This window comes from Cavia porcellus, unplaced genomic scaffold (assembly GCF_034190915.1).
Source record: "Cavia porcellus strain 051 isolate PalLab524CR breed Dunkin Hartley unplaced genomic scaffold, mCavPor4.1 scaffold_22, whole genome shotgun sequence".
Taxonomy (NCBI): Eukaryota; Metazoa; Chordata; class Mammalia; order Rodentia; family Caviidae; genus Cavia; species Cavia porcellus.
In genome coordinates this window covers 21658294-21678675 of record NW_026947505.1, presented here as the reverse complement: position 1 = coordinate 21678675, position 20382 = coordinate 21658294, and the positions used below count along the sequence as shown (strand labels likewise).

Genomic DNA, 20382 nt, shown 5'->3' with positions numbered 1-20382 from the left:
TCAAATTTTAAAACTCTGGCTACAGTAGGTCAGTGGGAATATGTGTATCGTTTGAGGTAAGGGTGAGATGTGAAAGCTAAAAACTATTGTGATGAGACCAGACAAAGCATTAGGAAGAAGTTTTACTAATTTAAAAAAAAAATCAGTCTGTCATAAAAAAAGTTGAGGGCTAATAAGTTGTAACTTTTGCTTGTGACCCCATGATTCTAATATTTTTTCCTACTTAGATTCTATGTAGATGAATCCACTCACATCGTATCTGTGCTATTGGAATTTGAAACCAATTGTGAACTTTATAGCTTGAGTAGCTTGAAGCAGGGGAGTTTCTGAAATGGACAGCTAGAAACTCATTTCTGTCATTTCCAGGAGAAAGTATCCAGACTGGACAGAATCGTTGCAGAGCATAATCAGTTCTCCCTTGGGATTAAAGAATTACAAGACTGGATGACGGATGCAGTTCACACATTGGACTCTTACTGCCACCCAACATCCGACAAAAGTGTGCTGGACAGCAGGATACTCAAGCTAGAGGTGAGCACTTTTAGAGAACTTTAGTTTACAGAATTTGTTTCCCTCAAACCTCTATCCACCTGCTGTGAATGTATCACACTCTACTAGAAATCTAAGGATGCTCTGGGATTAGCATACTGGTTGCATACAGTGGGCACGTCCAAGCATTCTTGCATTACTTGACCCTGGACCTAGCCCTGTACAAATGCCTCATAAAAATTAAAATAAACCCGAGATGTGGTTACTTGCTTAAAAGTCGATGAAGAGACTAGTTAAATTATATCACAGACACATTTACTTTGATGCAGCATTTTACAAGGCAAATCGTTGCCCATCTGATCCACACTTACCCACCTTTATCAGTTACTCAGTTTTTCTCTTACCCTAACTTGTCATTTCCATGTTGCATTTGCAGTGAAAATAGCTGACTTGTATTCATTACTTTTCCCTTGTATCCTGGGCACCTTCCAGGAGACTAGCATTCTGTCTGAACACCAAGGAATCAAAGGTGAATAAGAGGTTGCTTTTGTCCTCAAGAATTTAATTTCCTGAGGCTCAAAGTGAAATAAAGGGGACAACAGTATCAGATGGGGACATGCAAATAGGCGACATAAAAACACACAAGAGGGGAACTGTGTGGAATGGATGTGGTTTCTTAAGACACCTGTGTATGGTGGACAGAGCAATTCTGGCCAAGATAACTTGGTGGAGATTTAAGAATAATATCAGGGAGAGAGAAAATGTAAGAAAATCTAGAGCATCGTACATGAGAAAGTACATGAGAAATTCCTCACCGCTCCTTCTTACAGATGTGAGGCCACAAAAGGTGGAACTGAGGTTGAGACTGTGACAAAGTCCAAGATCCAATTAGGAAGAGAGAGAGGGCTTTATCTTTTAGGGCACACTCATAAAAGAGAACTTCCAGAACTGCATCAGAAAGTGGCAAGAATAAGGAGTACTTTGAGAGTTACTAATGGCAATGGATCTTTTACTGTAACACACTTTTAAATTTAAACTTTTGTGGTACTTTTGCCATATCTCATATAATCTCTGTCCATAAATTTGATTCTATAAATTCCTTAACATTTAGAAGCCTTTCATCGTGTGACCTTTGAGACTTAATGAACTCCATACTTTATTTTTTCTCTTGTTAAAACTAGCAAAACAAAACGTCAGTGGACATAAAAGATTATTCAAAGAAGACTCCAGACCTGTGATGTGGAACTCACAAAGAAACCAGCAGGGGCCTGGTGACTGGCACACAGCAGTGAGAGACTTCCCAGGGGAACTCCACGCCACAGTCGCATCCCGCTCTATAACAAGAGCCTCTCTGTTTGTTTCTTTAGGCGCTGTTATCAGTGAAACAGGAAAAAGAGATACAGATGAAAATGATAGTCACCAGGGGGGAGTATGTGCTGCAGAACACCTCTCCGGAAGGCATTCCTGCAATTCAGCAGCAGCTGCAGGGTGTGAAGGACATGTGGGCATCCCTCCTGTCTGCAGCCATTCGCTGTAAAAGGCAAGTGACATGCCACCCGAGGGTGGCCAGACCATCACTATCAACACGATATTTAAGTCACAGACTATTCTTGTCCTTATCTTTTTGTTTCTCTCCTCTTCTTTCTTTTCTCTTTCTCTCCTGTCCTCTTCCCTTTTTCCCCTCGCCTCCCCTCCCCACCACCTCTACTTATTAAAGCAAATGAAACAGGCAGGTATAATCTGGCCTTAAGGGTAACCTGCAATATTATGCTTATTTTTAAACATAACCAGCTAAATATGAAGGTCTCTTTGTTATTTTTGTTCACCATTTAAAATCAAAAGATACATAAATGTGTCATAATACAAAGATAATTTTGATTAAAAGCAAGTAGCAGGATAGCGTGGGACAGATGGATGAGAGAGGGAGGCAGCCGGTAAGTATCCCCAGGTCTAAATAGATCCCCACAAAGCAAAAGGCACTGACCTGGCAGAGGGTGACCCTGGGAGCTGCTGCGCTGCCTGTGCCTCAGAGTGCATGGGGTAGTGTGACAAACTCCTAGACAATAGGAAGGCAGTGGACAACTTCCCCTAACGTGGTGACAGTCTGTGAACCTCCTTGTGAAGCTGAGCAGGCCACAGGGAACAGTGTTCTCAGGCTGAGAGGCCCACTGCCCTGGGTGACATTTTACTACAGTGGTCAGTGGGCTACAGAAGAACCCAGGTGATGGTATCAAAATTTGTCTCAAGTGATTAATGAAATTAAAGATATAAGATGTACATTGAGACAAGGAAGAATTTGTCTATAAGATGATATTTAGACCAATCTGGGACTACGACTATCTTACCCTCGTGATTTTCAGCTTATTAAATCTCATGTGAGATCGGTACTGTACTCAATTTCCGTCCTTTTGTTATTAATCCCTTTCTTTCTCTGCTGCCCTGAATGTCACGTTGAACTTGAAAAAACATTGGTTCTTGCCATGCCCAGAGATTTGGCTCCAGAATAGGATCGCTCTAATTCCCCTCTCCCAGTGTCTGCTGTGTCCGCCTCTTTGGTTGGTGTGGACCTTTCTACCTCTGAGCCTGGATTTTCCCTTGCTTCCGTCCCTTGCTTCTGGAGGCCAGGCTCAGTTTGGCCAGCCCTGGCCATCCGTGGCTTCCTTCCCACACCGGCCCCTTTGCTGTGGTCTGCGCCCTCTGCTGGCCAGCGTGGATGGAGCTGACCTAAGCACAGACCTCAGGCTCAGCAAGGGTTCTCAGTGGAAATTACTGTCCTTTCAAACCCTTTCAGTCAACTCGAAGGAGCGCTTTCGAAGTGGACAAGCTATCAGGACGATGTTCGACAGTTCTCTGGTTGGATGGACAGCGTAGAAGCCAACCTAAGTGACTCCGAAAGGCAATGTGCAGAGCTGCGGGAGAAAGTAACCGCTCTCGGGAAAGCCAAGGTCAGAGCTGCGTTTCAGACTGACCTTCATCTCTTAGGGCTTCTTTAGAACGCCACAGCCCAACACATGTGCGCAGGTCTGTGTGCTAGGGTCACACTCTGGGTAAATGGTGTTTGAGCTTCTGTCTTGTACTATCATTTCCAGTCGTTCCTTGAGCAAGCTTTTGTGGTTTTTATTAGTGAGTGAAAATATTCTACACCAGGGCAATCATATACACACGTATTTTATAACGCAATTTACAATTTAGCTGCTTTTTAATATCTTTTAATAGATTCAGCCTGCACATCATTAAGATATATAAAAATGTTTCCTTTGTAGCACATTTTTTGATTTACGACTTTTGTGCATTCTCATGACAATTACATTAATGTAATACAAATCAACATTTTAAAAACATATCAATTATGGGGGCTGGGAATTTAGCTCAGCAGCATAAGTACCTGCCCTGTAAGCAGGCAGTCGTGAGTTCGATCCCTGATACCAATAAAAATGAAAAAAAGACAAAAAATATCAATTATGGATATGTTTTAAAAACTTTTATTGATAATAATATTCAAGCAAACTTTTGGGACTTTTGATCTATAGCAACAGCCTTGCTCCATGGCATATTCATCATCAGACTACCGTGACCTACAGAGAGTATTTGGCGCTCTCAGATTCTCACTTTGTGATCGTTTGGGTCCTCCCTACTTGACAGTACCACTACTGCTCATCCTCCTCACCTGAGCTTTAACGGGCACCTGGTTTATTATGATATTCATCTACTTGATCCGAATTACTGAGAAGTTTATGTATAGGCTTTGTGCCTCACTCTAGGCAAACAGAGTTGTATTCCAGTGAGGGTGCGTACACTTGACAATAAGCACATGAATTAAAATACTGTGACAGTAGTAAGGGCTATAAAGAAAAAAAGTAGTGTGGATTGAGAATGAGAGTAACTTGAAAAGGCTAATATAGACTTTTAAGGTTAAGATTGGGTGAAAGGGCTCCTTGAAATAGAAAACATGGTGACACTCCCCCTAACAGAGGTGTTCAGTACATTTCCCACAGGCTGCATGTGGCCCTGGACAGCTAATAATGTGGTCCCACAAGACTGTAAACTTTTGACAGTATTATGTGATTTTCTGTGATATTTTTCATGACCTGATTTTGAGGTGCTTGAGTGAGGAATGTGTAGGGAGCAGCGAACACTGTATATGGAGGTGCGGGGCAGGACTAACTCGACCTGCTGACCACGACACATGGTCAGTCCAATCAGAGCTGCACTGATCAGACGTTACATGCACTTGTATAAGTTTGCAAGTAAAATGCAGCCATCGCTGATAATATTTTATTACCTTCCCTACACTGTGAAGACAAATGCTTGCTGTTATTAAGTAGACATGTAAGTTTTATCTAATTATTAGACTTGAGCTTGAAATAATTTAATAAGTTAAACAAAGACTAAGTCAAATATCCCACCAGTTTTATATTAATGTTGACATATTTTACTGTTTGTTTGTTTTATTTTGTACAAAGCATCTAACTCAAGACCTTCTTGTCCTTACTAGGCAAGCATGTTTGAGCTGCTAAGCTAAATCCCCAGTCTCTTGATTTTTTTTTTGGGGGGGGGACATATTTTTCTGTTATAATAAAAATGTAAAAAATAAAGAAAAATGTGTTAATCACATACATTAACTGTATTATGTACTTCATCTACAATCCAAGACAATTTCTCTTCACTTAATGTGTCACCAAAGGCTTGGACACCCTTGCTGCCCTGGGATTTGTGGCACTGAGATCAGCATGGGAAGAGCTAGGAAAAGACAGTTCTAGAAAGAAACAGCAGCATGTGCAGGTCCTGAGGAGTGAAAGAACCCATGCAGTAGGGGTGAGGAGGGAAGCAGTGTTGCTGGAGCAGAGAGTAAGCAGCTGAGGTGCCCAGGGAGCAAGGATGGGACCTTCCTGCCTGTGGCAGCTTTGGCCTCCCTGAAGATCTTCCACTTGACCCTGCCACGGCTGAGAAGATGAGTGATGTTTTCTGCTAGGGAGTGGTGCAATTCCATTGTCAGTCCTAATTCATTTAGGCTGCTACGTGAAGAAGAGAAACAGGGATGGGACAGGATGGGTGAAAGGGCATGGCCTGGGAATCAGAACCCTGCTTATGGCTACGAGAAGTTTGAGATACTCAAGCAGAGAAATAAGGTAGTTAATTGAGAATTAGTATTGCAGAGAAAGAGTCTGAACCAGATATTACAAAAAGAGACACATAGGCACACAAAACACAAGTCAGTACACTCACATCTATGTCTGTATCACACAGATATGTAAATGTGTATATGAGTGGATGGATGGATAACCTGAGGTTACTTACCAGCTTTCCAATTAAAATGTCTTAATTTTAGCACGGTATGATGGTACATGGGTAACTCTTTTATTTTTCAAAATGTTTTCTAGCTGTTAAATGAAGAAGTGCTAAGTCACCGTAGTCTGCTGGAGACCATTGAAGTCAAAGGAGCCAGCATGACGGAGCACTATGTCACCCAGCTAGAGCTCCAGGATCTGCAGGAGCGATACCTAGCAATCAGAGAGAGGGCCAAGGTGGGGCTCACTAGGGTCCAGGAGACTCACCCAATGGGAGTGTGTGGGGCTGGGCTCATTTACGACTCATTGATTCTTTAAAATGTCAGTCTTGCAATAACAGAACAAAATAAGCTAAATGAATTTTAATATTTAAAAAGTGAAACTAACAAAACTTGACAAAACCTTTCAGTTACTGTTAGTATCTAAAAATCAGTAAACGAAAACGATTTTCAACTAAAAATTTCTAGAAATGCACCAATATCAGAAAAGTTGTGGACAGTTTCATATGTGCTATCTGGTGATAAGAGTTTTGGAAAGTAGAAAATAATCACCCTAATATTTATCATTCTTCACCTAAGTCTCATAAAGAAAATAAAAAATGCTTTCTAAAGAAGACATCCAGGTAGGAAATTTAAACAAAATTTAAAAAATTGCACAGTAAGTCTAATTTCTCCTATAAGGCACAATGTAAAATTTTGATTTTTATTATTAGCAAAAGTGAATTTTTAACGAAAATAAAGCTAATTTTTTTTCTTTTGTGTTACATTTTATAAATCCAGAGATCAGATAATGAATTAGACAACATGATCTTTAAGATCCTTTTTAATCTTGAAATATCGTATTTTGTATGTAAATCTTAAAGATTCATTCTTCTGGAAGTCAATCATACACAATTATTTAATAATTATGCTTTTGTACAATTCTTAAAGCACATCAATATTGCACATAGTAGTGTGTTCCTATCCTAATTATTTTAAATCTTTATTACTTACAGGAAGCAGTAACCAAATCTGAAAAACTTGTTCGTCTGCACCAAGAGTACCAGAGAGATCTAAAGACCTTTGAAGTTTGGCTGGGACAAGAACAAGAAAAACTTGACCAATACTCAGTTCTTGAAGGTGATGCCCACATTCATGAAACAACACTGAGGGACCTTCAGGTAAAGTCTGCTTTACCCAAAAACAAAGGACCCTCCTTCTGAATATGAATTTATTACTTCAAGGAATGGGAAGCTAATATGACTTTGAATCCTATGGAAAGCTGATACTTTCTTTTGGTGGGAATTAAACCCAGGGTCTGTGTACCAAGCCACATCCTCACCCCTCTTTTTGAAATAGCATTTCCCTAAGTTGTTAAATTGCCCAGCTGGACTTGGATTGCAGTCCTCCTGCCTCACTCTCCCCAAGTACTGGCATTATATGCCAGCATCACCACACACAGCTAGAAAGCAGAGGTGTATTAAGTATTAATCTGGAGCATTCTGAGACCTCAATGTTTATATATATATATGCACACACACACATACACACACATTGATGTTGCTTATGAAGCAATTTAGACCACAAGACTGGCTATCAGGGAACTCATTTGGTACCGGGGAGGCCCTGACAGGAGTTGTTGGCATTTAATTTATATATCCACTTACACATTGCCTGTTGTCCCCACAAGGATAGAGTCAGAAGTGTGACAAAGCAGCAAAGGTCCATAGACGGAGACATCACTCTAAGTCAGACTAATGCTAGTACGGTGGGCACCTAGTTTTATCAGAACCTCCCACACTATGGAAAACCCAAATCCAGGGTCAGAGTGCTAGAAGGAGGAATTAGAGGAGCTGGAAGAACGATTGACACTGAGGCCACAAGGCTGCAGCTGAGGGTTCAGTGTCACACACGGGAAAGAGAAGTCACGACCTGTTGCTTATTCACTCGTTCAGCATTAACTGAGTACCTGACACAATACAGGTGCCTTGCTGGTTACTTCATGTAAAGAAGACTGAGTTATCATTTCTACCTTTGAGGATCTTGCAATTCAGTGACTCCTACAAACTCATAGGTGGGTCTTTATAAGCAATGTGATAAGTAACATGAAGGATTCTGGGGTAGCTTCAAAGCAGTGGCATTAATATTGCCTTGAAAGGCAGGTAAAGGCAATGAAGTTTCCCATGAAAGGGCTTCCAGATATACATAGTGGAGACTTGGAGAAAGGCCAGGTACATATTCCATGTCCCACCAGCAGCCTTTAGGAACCTAGTTAGGTGCTCCCTGCCCTTATCAGAATTGGGTTAAGAGTGGCATGATGTCCCTACAGCTTGGACAAGGTGGAAAAAGCAGGGTCTGTCACTGGCATATGCAATGTCTGGCTGTTTCTGCTAGGTCCTATACACATGGTGGTACAGTGGAGGAGAACCCGTTTAGGTCAGCAAGTTCGCACTCTAATCCTCGTGAGATCTGTCACTAGTTGGAAGATTTCAGGCAAGAAAGATCTTCTCTGATTCAGCTTCTTCCAAAGAGTTGTTATGAAGATTACACAAGAAGGGAAAAAATCTTATCTAAATAAATATCCAGCCTAGTCACAAGATAAATGAATGGTAGAAGTAAATCACAATTTCATTAGCTTAATGATCTCATTCATCTGCCTCCAACAAGTACAGTGTCCTCCTCTGCCAGTTTAGACGTTGTCATTTATTTGAGCACAGTTGGTTTTCTTTTCTCTAATAACCCTTCTCAGCACTGCACCCGAGACATCCTAGCAAGCCCTCGAGGAGCACTCTGAACTTCTGTGTGGGAACCCAGCCAATAGGTTGCTCACCAGATGTTCCTCTTGCTTCTGGTCAGAAGAAAATATTTCACTTATGTCAGATTAATGTGGCCCAAACCAAATTCTAACCCCTGGCTTCCTCAAGAATTAATTCTTAAATCCTCTCCTTACAGTTACCACTTGTTAATGAAACAGGAAGGTGCTAGTGGCAGGAACAGCAGTGGAGCACAGTGATTCCCCAACTACACCACCGGCCAAGGTCCTTCCCCATCCCTGTGTCCTCTCTCCCTTTCCTGGTGGTGTGGAGATCAATGACCAGCACTGGGGACCATCGTCACAGCTGACTTGTATAAACTGAAGATTTTGCCTCATAGCATTTAACGATTCCTACATTTAAATATTGAACCACATTTTCCCTTTAGCATAGAGTTCAAATTTGAAATATATGAGAATTTAACTAATAAAATGATGATATATGGATAGATCTAATAGATAAAATTATGTTATAGGATATATGGAAAAGGTGACAGTGTGTGAGGATGACTAAATTAGGGCAGGGATCAGTCCATGGCCATGGTGCCTGCAGTATATGTGAAGTTTTACTGGTGCACAACCCAATGCTTCCCACTGATGTCCTATGTTAGTGCTGGGATGATGGAATTAAGTAGCTGTAGCAAGATCAGCAGGCCTGAAAGGCTAAACTATTTGCTATCAAGCCTTTTACAAGGAAAATAAAGTTTGTAACCTTGAATTAGGGGTAAAAGGTACAAAATTACCTTGGGAAAGAAAGCTTAAGAAACTGGAATGAAGTATCTGTGTGTTGGGCCATTTTTATGATACCTTAACCACATGTATTGCTCTTCTGTTTCCGCACTCATGCCATTCACATTGCATCGTTCTGTGAGAAATGTTACACTCAAAAGAAAATGTTCCATTCCTTTGGACAGTAAGAGATTGCTATGTTTTTCTGTGAGAAAAATGATAGCTATCAGCAATTTAGAATGGCTCATTGTGATAGCAAGGACTTTTTTCTTAGGACTATATTTTAATTAAATATGTTGATACCTTTTTCATTCTTAGTGGAATTTCACTTGGTTTTTTACTTGGATTTTACTTAGATGATGGTATCAAATGAAAATTTGGATTGGCTTTTTAATGATTAAAAACAACAGTTTATCTTAAAGGATATACAATTCTTTTTCTTTTTAGAAAAAGGTTATACTCTATAAGACCTAATTCTTATTGAATTTTGTGGGTTAAATCTTTGTGGGTCATGCCTCAGTACAGGAAGTATATTTGTGTCCGGGAGCACCTGGGAGGTAGTTGTGATGATCGACCTTCCCAGGTTTGTGTGTCCTGTATCAGGGCCAGCTTGTCCTGGCCACAAGCATTCCCTAGAGTGCAGCTCTAGCAAAAGTCCCCTCGTAACACAAAGAAGATCTACTGTTCCTTTCTGAGCCCCAAGTGTTGCACTAAGCCATTCAGTGTCAAAGCAAGACACCGTAGCTGCTTTGAGCAGAGTGGCAGCCATAATAGGCCTAGATTATTATTTTTGAATAATAGCCTTTCAATCATGAGCAGTTTTACTTATTAGCTGAAAGTCGAGTTTCAGAACATGCTGAGAAAAATTTGATAGGGAAAGGGGAACTCTGTGTCCATTATGATAACTGGAAATTTTTCAGAGTTTTTCTCTAAACTTGGGAAGTAACATTCAATGCTAGGTTCAGATTTTTATGTTTTGTTTTATTTTGGTATTGGACAAGATAAAATCAATTTTTCCTAATGGGAGCTGCAAGCTCACCCCGTTGGTTTTGTGAGACAAACTGGCCTGGGTATATCTGAGTGAGGTATGACAGCTGTACCTTTGTCCCTGCAGGAGCTCCAAATGCGTTGTGCAGAGGGACAGGCACTGTTGAACTCGGTGCTGCATACCAGAGAGGACGTGATTGTGTCAGGCATCCCCCTGGCGGAGGACCGGGTGTTGGAGTCTCTCCGGCAGGACTGGCAGGCTTACCAGCACCAACTCTCTGAGACTCGGACACAATTCAACAACATAGTGAACAAGCTGAGGTTGATGGAGCAGAAATTTCAGGAAGTAGATGAATGGCTTAAAAAAACAGAGGAGAAAGTTAGTCTCAGAACAGGACGCCAGTCTAACCGGGCAGCCAAGGAGATGCAGTTACATCAGATGAAGGTACAACAAGCACCTAGAAATGTCTCATATTTCTGAAAGCACTGGTTTATCTTGCATAATTTGTTTTATTAATATTTAGTAATTATTTGACCGAGACTTAAATTTTGCAAAGTCTCTTTCTACTCATCTAAAAATTTAAAATAATTAAATGGAGTATTTTTTCTTTCATTTTTTTTGTAGTTCAGCCTTTGATAGAATGTATTTTGATGGAAATATTTTATATTTTCTTCCCATGTTCTACGATTGCCTTGTTTTATAAAAATACATAAACAGTAACATTATAGATATATTGTTTGTGCTTCTGATGTGAAATTGCTCTAAAATGCTACACTAAAATCATAATTATAATTTTATTTTAATTATTATATAATTTCCATGTATACATCCAAACTCATGCGTAGGTAATTTTTTTACCTACCTATTTTAAATTTTATCTGAGTGAAAAACAAGATACAAATAAAATATATATGCCACATTGCTTTTTAAAAAACTTTTCTATTAAATTGCAACATATGATCAAAAGTATTCAAACTCATAAGCATACAATGTTTATCAGATCATTGTGAGACCTTTGTTTACCAGAGTTATATATGATATATCTTCAAACTTATATCTCACACTGTATTCTAACACATGCTGAACTAATAATGTTCCATGAAGAAGAAAGTATAGACTATCTGTCTTAGTTAATAATGGCTAGAATGGAGTCTTTACATCTGATTCCACATTATTTCAGAAATGGCGTGAAGAAGTGACTGCACATAAAGATGAAGTCGAGGAGGTGGGAGCTAAAGCCCAGGAGATACTGGATGAGAGCCACGTGAACAGCAGAATGGGCTGCCAGGCCACCCAGCTGACCTCCAGATACCAGGCCCTGCTCCTCCAAGTGCTGGTGAGAATGGACCACCCCGTGATGCACCCAAATGTCCTTCTTCCCATTAGCCTCCAGTGCAGGAGCGTGGTGATCGATCCACAAAGGCCCCGGCCTGCCCTTTCACTGATGGCTCCATTTTCTCTTTTCTTTCATAGGAACAAATCAAATTCCTGGAAGAAGAGATTCAGAGTTTGGAAGAATCAGAATTATCTCTCAGTTCCTATTCTGATTGGTATAGCTCTACTCATAAAAATTTTAAGAATGTGGCTACCAAAATTGAGAAAGTAGATAAAAAAGTGATGGAGAAAAAATTGAAGACATTAGAGGTAGGCATGCATTCTTCAGGTTCTTCTCTGGCCTTTTCTCTTTCGCTGGCGTCCTCTTGGAAACAGGTGTGTTCATCCTGCTCCATCTGATGAGTGTCCCTTGACTCATTGTTTCGCTCCAAATATTAAGTCACAAGCTCTTTTAAAATCAAAACCTGGCTTTGTGATGTGGCATCAGAAAGTGAGAAAGACAGACAGACAGAAAGAGAGGAGAGAGAAAGACAGAGAGAGCAGTGGGGGAGAGACACAGAGAAACAGAGAGACAGCGAGAGAAAAAATAATCTCAAAGAATGAATCACCCAGTGGTCTTTTTAAGTTTTTGGCTTGGGAATGATATATTGATCAAGACTTTTAAAATGTCTATTGAAAGAGAGACACAGAGACAGAGACAGAGTCAGGGAGACAGAGATAGAGACTTCCCAATGTTTGAAAGTTCAGACTGAGAAGCAAATTTCAGAAACGTATGTCAAAGGCATATAGGTAGACCTAAAAAGTCTTTTCTTTAACAAAAAAAATAAGATAAACTCTCTGTTCGCTGCCTTTGTCAGGTTTTGTTAAAAGACATGGATAAAGGCCACAGTTTGTTGAAGTCAGCCCGGGAAAAAGGAGAGAAGGCAGCTAAGTACTTGGAGGAAGGCGAGGCAGAGATGCTAAGAAAAGACATCCATGATCAGGTGGAGAAGCTTGAGGAACTGACCGGCACCATGAGAAAAGAGCACGTGACTGTGGAAAAAGGTCTTCATTTAGCAAAAGAATTCTCAGATAAATGTAAAGCGCTGACTCGTTGGATAGCAGAATACCAGGAAATTCTACAGGTTCCTGAAGAACCCAAAATGGAATTATACGAGAAGAAAGCTCAGTTATCTAAGTACAAGGTAATGCCTGTTACATGTTGATAGATGTGTATGGAGGGCAGGCACAACATGGGAGGGAGATATTCCTGATGTGTATCACCCACATGGATGCTGAAAAGCATCCCTGACAAGTCTGTTCTACTGGTGAGTGATGCCATGTCTATGTAGACAACAACTGGGAGTTATTTGTCCATTCAGAAATCTGGTATCTAAAAGTTGGACCAATAAATTCACTGATTGTAACAGTCAGTAAGTGGAGGCCTTTTGTGACTGTGATCCAGGTAGAAATCTTGCTGGGTCTAGTTCCCATATCTGTAGATTTTTATCTGAGATGATCTATGGTAATTGAAAATAATATACTATATTCGACAGAAGGTTCTAATTAATCAACTATAATTAAACAATTAATTGAAATTAATTTTTAAAGGAATAAAAGTGATGCAGACATAGCTATACACAATATAGAGACAAATAGTTCACTTGCTCATAATTTAAATATATTCATTCAAGCTTATATGTAGATAATTTGTTTTTTAAAAGGACCAAAATGCTTACACAGTTTTGCTTATCCCAAAATTTGTCCTTTTGTAAGCATCTCAATGAATATGTCTATTTCTGTGCTTGCCTCTGTGTCAAGCCAGGCAGCTTGTCATTGGAGATGTCACATACAAATCACGAACCATTCTCCCGCCCCTGCACCAGATTCCTGATATATTTAAATAGTGCTTTTGGCCTATCTCAGGGAGGTTGCGCTGGAATTTGCCCCCCTTAACACCACTTCTAATTCAAGATAGAGCTAATTAAAGCTAGAATACACTTCATGGACTCAAAATCAAAAGACAGTGGCCTCACTCTGTATTATATTGAGATGCTTTTTTTCATTTTGAAGAGAATGAAGTATAAGCCAGAAATATGAACTGTGTTAAATTTAGTCAAATATAATTCTTTTCCATGCTTTCATCTCTGCGTATGAAATGCTGTTTGATGAATTACTTTCCTTCTGTACCCATATTTGAAAACCACATTAGCTACGGTGAATCATCTCTTTATAATGTTTTATACTTGTTGATTCATAAACAGTACGCCAGAGCTCTCTCTGATGTACGTTATGTGTTGCATGCCACAAACACATGTGCATATTCATCTTACGTGAATGAATGAACAGTCTTTGATTTTTTTTTCTTTATAATTCAAGTCATTGCAGCAAACTGTACTGTCTCATGAACCAGCAGTCAACTCAGTGAGAGAGAAAGGTGAAGCTCTTCTGGATTTGATCCAAGATGTTACTTTAAAGGACAAAATAGACAAACTTCAGAGAGATTACCAGGACCTCTGCAGCATGGGAAAGGTAAAGAGCGATCAGAGATCCAATCAAATTGTTTGCCAAAAAATGTGCACCCTGGCTCGTTTGCCTATGCCAGATAGTTTCAAGACTTGCTATTAGTCAGTGTTTTTCCTTTCATCAGGTTGATATATAGATGGCCTACAGACTAATTTTTCCCCATTCCTGGTAACTTTCTTTTGATTGATTGATTGACTGATTGATTGATTGATTGATTATCAGTTGCTGTGAATTAAACCCAGGACCTTGTGCATGCTGAGCATATCCTCTTCATCCCCCATCCCATTCCTAGTACTTTTCCGCTATCAAGTAATTCTTCCTACTCTTTGAGTTGCCCTGAGTTTTTGAAATACAAACTCAGTCGTTGTGCTTGAAAGTTACCTCTAACAGGTACCTTGTTTTACAGGAACATGTCCTCTGCCTGGAGGCAAAAGTTAAAGACCATGAAGACTATAACAGTGAGCTCCAAGAAGTGGAGAAGTGGCTGCTGCAGATGTCTGGGAGGCTGGTGGCACCTGACCTTCTGGAGACGAGCAGCCTGGAGACAATTACTCAGCAGCTGGCCCATCACAAGGTACATATGGTCCCTAAAGAGCTGACCTCAGGATGGTTGTATTGTCTTGTTTCTGTGTGTGTGTGTGTGTGTGTACTTACATGCATACAAGTACAGCTCTGGGTTATAAAGACTCCTCTTAAGAAGTCAGGTCTGGAACTCAAACAGTGACAGTCACAAACAGTTGAACCTGATACTCAAGTAAATCAGGATAGTTGAATCTTAGCATTCAACTTCTGAACCCACTGTTGCTTTATTTACACTATTCTTAGCTAGCAGCATTTATCTCCGGATCTAGTCTTCTTGGAGCCATTTGTCAAAGCAATGCCTTCCATTTTAGAAAAATGCAGCAAATGCAGAAAGTCTAGACTCTGAGCTGAATGACTGAGGGCACTTAGCCACTCCCAACCTCCTTGTTAGCCTTTGTAATGGCAGAAACAGTATCAGTCCTTGTCATAAGTGCTGTGATAATCACGTAAGATGATGTGCATGAAAGCATTTTGTAAACTATAAAGTTCAACACTAATCTAGGGTATTTTTATCTTTACTAATATTTATTTTTAGTAATGATGTATACCAGATGACTGGTTGAATCATTCATTGGTGATCTTTAGGGAAAATATAGTAATTTTGGTCAAGATATGGTTGATATCTGCATTATGCCTTTGAAAAACCAATCTCTCTGCATCTCCATCAGAAGAAAAATACTTATTTAATAAATATGAATAGAAAAGCAACTACTGTACCTTTTACTCAGCACCAAAGAAATGCCAAGCAGGGGCAGGCTGTCTCCACAGTCACCTCACGGTATGGAGATTCTCTTCCACCATGAAGACGACATGGTTCTTTTCAGTGTAGCATATTTAGCATCCACTGACCTAGCACCATTGAAGAAAAAAGTGGGTCAGCACTGCTGTAGCATTTTCCATGTGTCTATAGGTACAGCAGGGTGCCAACCCAGGCAACCTGGGCCACTTGTCATTAGCGTCATAGAGCAGTGAGGCCATTAAAATCTGATACGAAAAAGCTATTTTTCCCTCCTTAGTAATATATGTGAATGCATATATTATATATATATGTGTGAATGTAGATCTGGGTAATGGCTTACACTGGAACTCATGGATCTGTGTCTTAAGCTGGGTGCAGGGTGCTGCCATATACTATTGTGCTATTGGTAGTATGTTATGAGACCTCTCTGAGTTTCAGTCTTCTCATCCATGTAACAATGACAATGCATATTTAATAGGGCTTATATATAATTCCTTTACAATAGCAGGTGCTAAATAAATGGTAAGTATGTATGCTATTTTTATTGATATAAACATTATTACAGGGCTGGGGATTTAGCTCAGTGGCATAAGCACCTGCCTTGCAAGTGTGTGGTCATGAGTTCGATCCCTGGTACCAAAAAAAAAAAAATTATTACATGTAAATTGTGTATTATGTAATCAATAATTAGATTTTAGGTTATTGCAAAAGTTTGACATTAATTATTAAATAAGTTAGATATTGGTAAAATTAGACTAAAGAATAATTCAGTTGTTTTAGAAAAAAATTATACCAGAATTATATTTTATAGCTCTGATAAATAAATAGGCATCCTTTTGTTTGGTAGTAATATGATGGAACAGATATTTCTGCAAGACACTGTATCTGAAAGTTACTTGATCATTGCCAATGTATATAAGTGCTTAAACTCATGAATGCTACCTATCAGATTACCCCTTAAAACATATGTGTGTTTTTCAAAATTTACATAATTTACCTCCTTAAACAATTAAGGTAGTATGGTAGATTGCATAATTCCTTCAAAAGCCTTTTTAGATGATGAAATTATTGACCTTAAATTTTCTAATTATGAAGTTTGTTTCAGTGAAAAAGAGAATTATGAGGATTCTATATCTGATGCATTTTTGCAGGCCATGATGGAAGAAATTGCTGGTTTTGAAGACCGTTTGAACGACCTGAAAGTTAAAGGTGACACTCTGCTTGGCCAGTGTGCAGATCACCTGCAAGAGAAACTGAAACAGAGTGTGCGTGCCCACCTTCAGGGCACAAGGGACAGTTACTCAGCAATCTGCAGCACAGCCCAGCGCGTGAGTACCCAGGAACTTTCTGTGACAGTGATGAATTATGCCCAATTCATGGAATTCATGCCCACATCTCTGAGATCATCTTGGTGTGTTGATAGACAGGAAGAGAGGATTTCTAGTCTATAAGTGGGATCTTTTTCTTTCCTTTTTTTTTTTTTTTTTTTTTTTATCGGTACCGGGGATCAAACTCACGAATGCCTGCTTGCAAGGCAGGCGCTTATGCTTGCTGAGATAAATCCCCAGCCCCAATAAGAGATCACAAGCTAGTACATCACATATTTCACTGATGTGACTAAGTAGTGAATTGCAGATACTCAGTTCTCTATAAAGTTTTATCTCAAAAATTAATTATAAATAAGATGCTAAAAAGGGTTTTTTTTGTTTTCATTTGTATACCAAAGCTTCTTTCTAAATTGCCATCTAATTTATTCTATAATAGTAAAATAAATACATTTATAACAATTTTTATAAACATTATTTTTAAATTGTAGCCTAGGTTCAGTTTTAATTCAACATTTTAAGTATTCGTATAGAAATTGAGAAAAGGTTATTGTGAAATGAGCTATACCTTTTCTCCTTTCATCATTTTTTATTAGTACATGTTTTGGTGCATAATGTTTGCATTCCTTGTGGGGAGTTGGTATATGTGCATAACACATCTTACTTTTATTTATCCCTTTCCTGTTCCCTTTCTCCAACCTTGGACCCCCTTCCAATCTGAGAAAGATCTATCTCCCTCCTTCTTATTATGTATCTTTTATTTTGCTCTTTATTTATATTTTGGTTTTCATATCTAAGAGAAACTATGTAATATTTAAGCTTTTGTTTCTGATTTATTTCATTTAACAAAATGGTCTCAAGTTATACATTAGTGGGTGTATGACCACTAAAGTAAAATTCTTATAAGAATAAGTCTAGGGTGAGTAACAATTTCTCTTTTAATAAAAATTTAGTATAATAACTAAATTGGTTTCTATTGGTTTTTAAATGGTCCTGCAGAAAATTCTAATAAGCCAGTGTGGTGCCATAGCACACACGCACTGCAACGGGCATACAGAGCCTGCTCTGTAGGCCCACAAGCCAAGTCACCCTGCGTCACCCCAGCAGCCAAGCAGAGGATATTCAGGTTGAATTGCTGTGTTGGAAATTTGTGGAAAATAAATGGGCTTGGGCTTGCAGTTTGGGTGCTCAGTCTCTACAAGCTTCACCATCACTGGTGAAGGTTTTGAAAAGTTTTCTATGTAATTTTGTTACTGGGCTGGCCTATAAGCACTGGCACAATGCCGTGACCTGGGGAGAGCATTCTATGTTCACTGTGAAAAGAAATCCTCAATGATATTAGTTGACTCCCTAGGTTTGAAATTTTTACCTTCAAAAAATTAAGAAAAAGAAAGGATAATTACAAGTAAAACTAAAAGAGAAAAGAGAAAAAATACTTGGCTCAGACATGAAGCTTTGGGTGAACTCAGTTCATTCACTCATTCCATAGAGATTTATTGGTTACTGGCTTAGTTTATATAGCAGGAATAGACATATTATGCACACGTATCAATTCTCCATAAGAAGCATAAACACTATGTAATACAAATATGTATTAATAAAAATGGGAAAAATTACATCATTGAGAGAAAAGGTGCAGAAATTTTTGACTTTGTGAGTTTGTGGCCTTTTACTTTGTTGATTTAATGCATTGTACCTAATAAATTTTGACACTTACATGAATTTTGCCCGTTTTCTCTTCCCCTGGTGAATATATTACATTGTGACATGTGGATTGAGAAGTTATAAACCCATTGCATTTTGCAGCATTTCTTAGCTGAACATATACAACCACCCTAAATATGCATGTGGTATTGGAGAGTCCAGGGAGGATATCCGTTGAAATGGATCGGTCAATGTACTGCATTTAGTTTCTAAGATGTTTGTAGAAACAGAAGGCTACTCTCACAACTTCATTATAACTGTTCTGCCTCAGGTGTACCAGAGTCTGGAGCATGAACTTCAGAAGCATGTCAGCCGGCAAGATACCCTGCAGCAGTGCCAGGCCTGGCTTTCCACGGTCCAGCCAGACCTAAAGCCAAGTCCACAGCCACCTCTTAGCCGGGCAGAAGCCGTCAAGCAGGTTGTGGATTCCTGAAAGTTTATTATTTGTATGACTCATTTAGTCCATCAAAACATATTAAGTATCTGTGATGTGCCCAGCTGAGCTGGGCATATAAAAGTATAAATAAGGTGTGAGTTTGGCTCGCCTCATGTTCATGTTCCAGCCAGCAGGATGTATTGCCCTGGTAGAATAGAGTTCAATAATCAAAGATGAACCATAAAAGCTAAATCACCTAATTTTTCTGAGCCTATTTCCTGATACATAAAGTGACCATGATAAAGATAGTAGTTCCTTTTTATTTATGTGAGGCTGGTTGCAGGATCCTTGTGAATACCAAAATCTGGAGATGCTCAAGTTCTTTGTATAAAATGAATTTGCAAATAACCTACTCATATGTTCCTGTAGTCTTTGTACTATCTCTAGATTACTTACAACACTTAATGTAATGTAAATAGCTGCTATGTGCTTGTTCAGGGATGGCAAGAAAAAAGTCTGTACACTTGCAGCACAGACAAGATTTTGTTTTTTCTGACTTTTTTGATTTGTAATTGGTTGAATTTGTGGATGCAAAACTCACAAAGGGGTAACTATGTACACACTTCTGAAAGCTATGATGAAGTTCAGATATAATACCACAAATAATCCTGATTTATAAAAGAAAAAGCAATACCATCTTCTAGTTTTTTTGGCACAAGATGCTTTATAAATTATTATAAATGAATGACTGATGGAATGTTAGCTGTCATCATGAAAAAGAAATTTATTGCATAGTAATATGTTATCCAGAAGCTTAAAATTTTGTTGCTGAAACTTCATTAGAATATAGGAGAAATGTTTTTTAAACTTTGTACTAAGCAACATTTATATGCAGCATTAACTTTGTGGAAAATATCTTAGGAGAATTTAGTTGCAAAACTTATTGCTGCTAGTCATGAATTAATGATATTAAGTAAATAATTCCATCTTTATTGGAACCAAGATTGATGCAGTTCCTTTAATTCCCAAACACAATGTATCTACTTAATTGATTCCCATATCTACCTTATGTCTTAAATGATTTACATTAAGTAGTGAAATAGTTCTTATGAATACTGTATTACATTGTATAAAAGAAGAGCATCAGGACAAGTGAAACATGACTCTTTTGGGTGAATTAAATGTCTGTACTCTGCGATTTCATTGGATTGAGATTTCTTTTGTCATTCTTTTTCTTGTGACTCTTTGTTACCAATTTGTTTTATTCAGGGCAATTAAAAATAAAGCTTCATTTTTCTCCTTTGTTATTAAGAAAACAAAAAGAGAGAGAGAGAAAATTATTAATCCCAATGGCCTTTTGCTAGAATAAGATGCAGTTTACTATATTCTCCAGAATAAATTGTACCCAGGGCCGAAAGACCACTGCAGATTTTATGAAGGTGGTAGAGATTCACCTTCAGAAGCTTTCCTGAGGGCTTCTAGGAAGGAAAAGCAGGAAAGGAATTTCCAGTAAAGAAAGTAAGCCAAGCCAT

At 38.8% G+C, this 20382-nt stretch overlaps 1 protein-coding gene across 15 annotated transcripts in view; it reads left to right on the top strand.

Moving 5' to 3' along the window:
• Window positions 1-20382, top strand: part of Syne1 (spectrin repeat containing nuclear envelope protein 1) — a 430253-nt gene that overhangs the window by 230356 nt on the left and 179515 nt on the right. For all 15 annotated transcript variants that reach the window (XM_063233318.1, XM_023564552.2, XM_013151061.3 and 12 more), the window contains 13 exons: window positions 367-531; window positions 1857-2029; window positions 3281-3434; window positions 5871-6014; window positions 6772-6936; window positions 10411-10728; window positions 11465-11620; window positions 11758-11928; window positions 12477-12803; window positions 13978-14130; window positions 14531-14698; window positions 16597-16773; window positions 18746-18892. In XM_063233318.1, coding sequence (XP_063089388.1) covers window positions 367-531; window positions 1857-2029; window positions 3281-3434; window positions 5871-6014; window positions 6772-6936; window positions 10411-10728; window positions 11465-11620; window positions 11758-11928; window positions 12477-12803; window positions 13978-14130; window positions 14531-14698; window positions 16597-16773; window positions 18746-18892 — 2418 coding nt within the window. The remainder of the gene's footprint in view (window positions 1-366; window positions 532-1856; window positions 2030-3280; window positions 3435-5870; window positions 6015-6771; window positions 6937-10410; window positions 10729-11464; window positions 11621-11757; window positions 11929-12476; window positions 12804-13977; window positions 14131-14530; window positions 14699-16596; window positions 16774-18745; window positions 18893-20382) is intronic.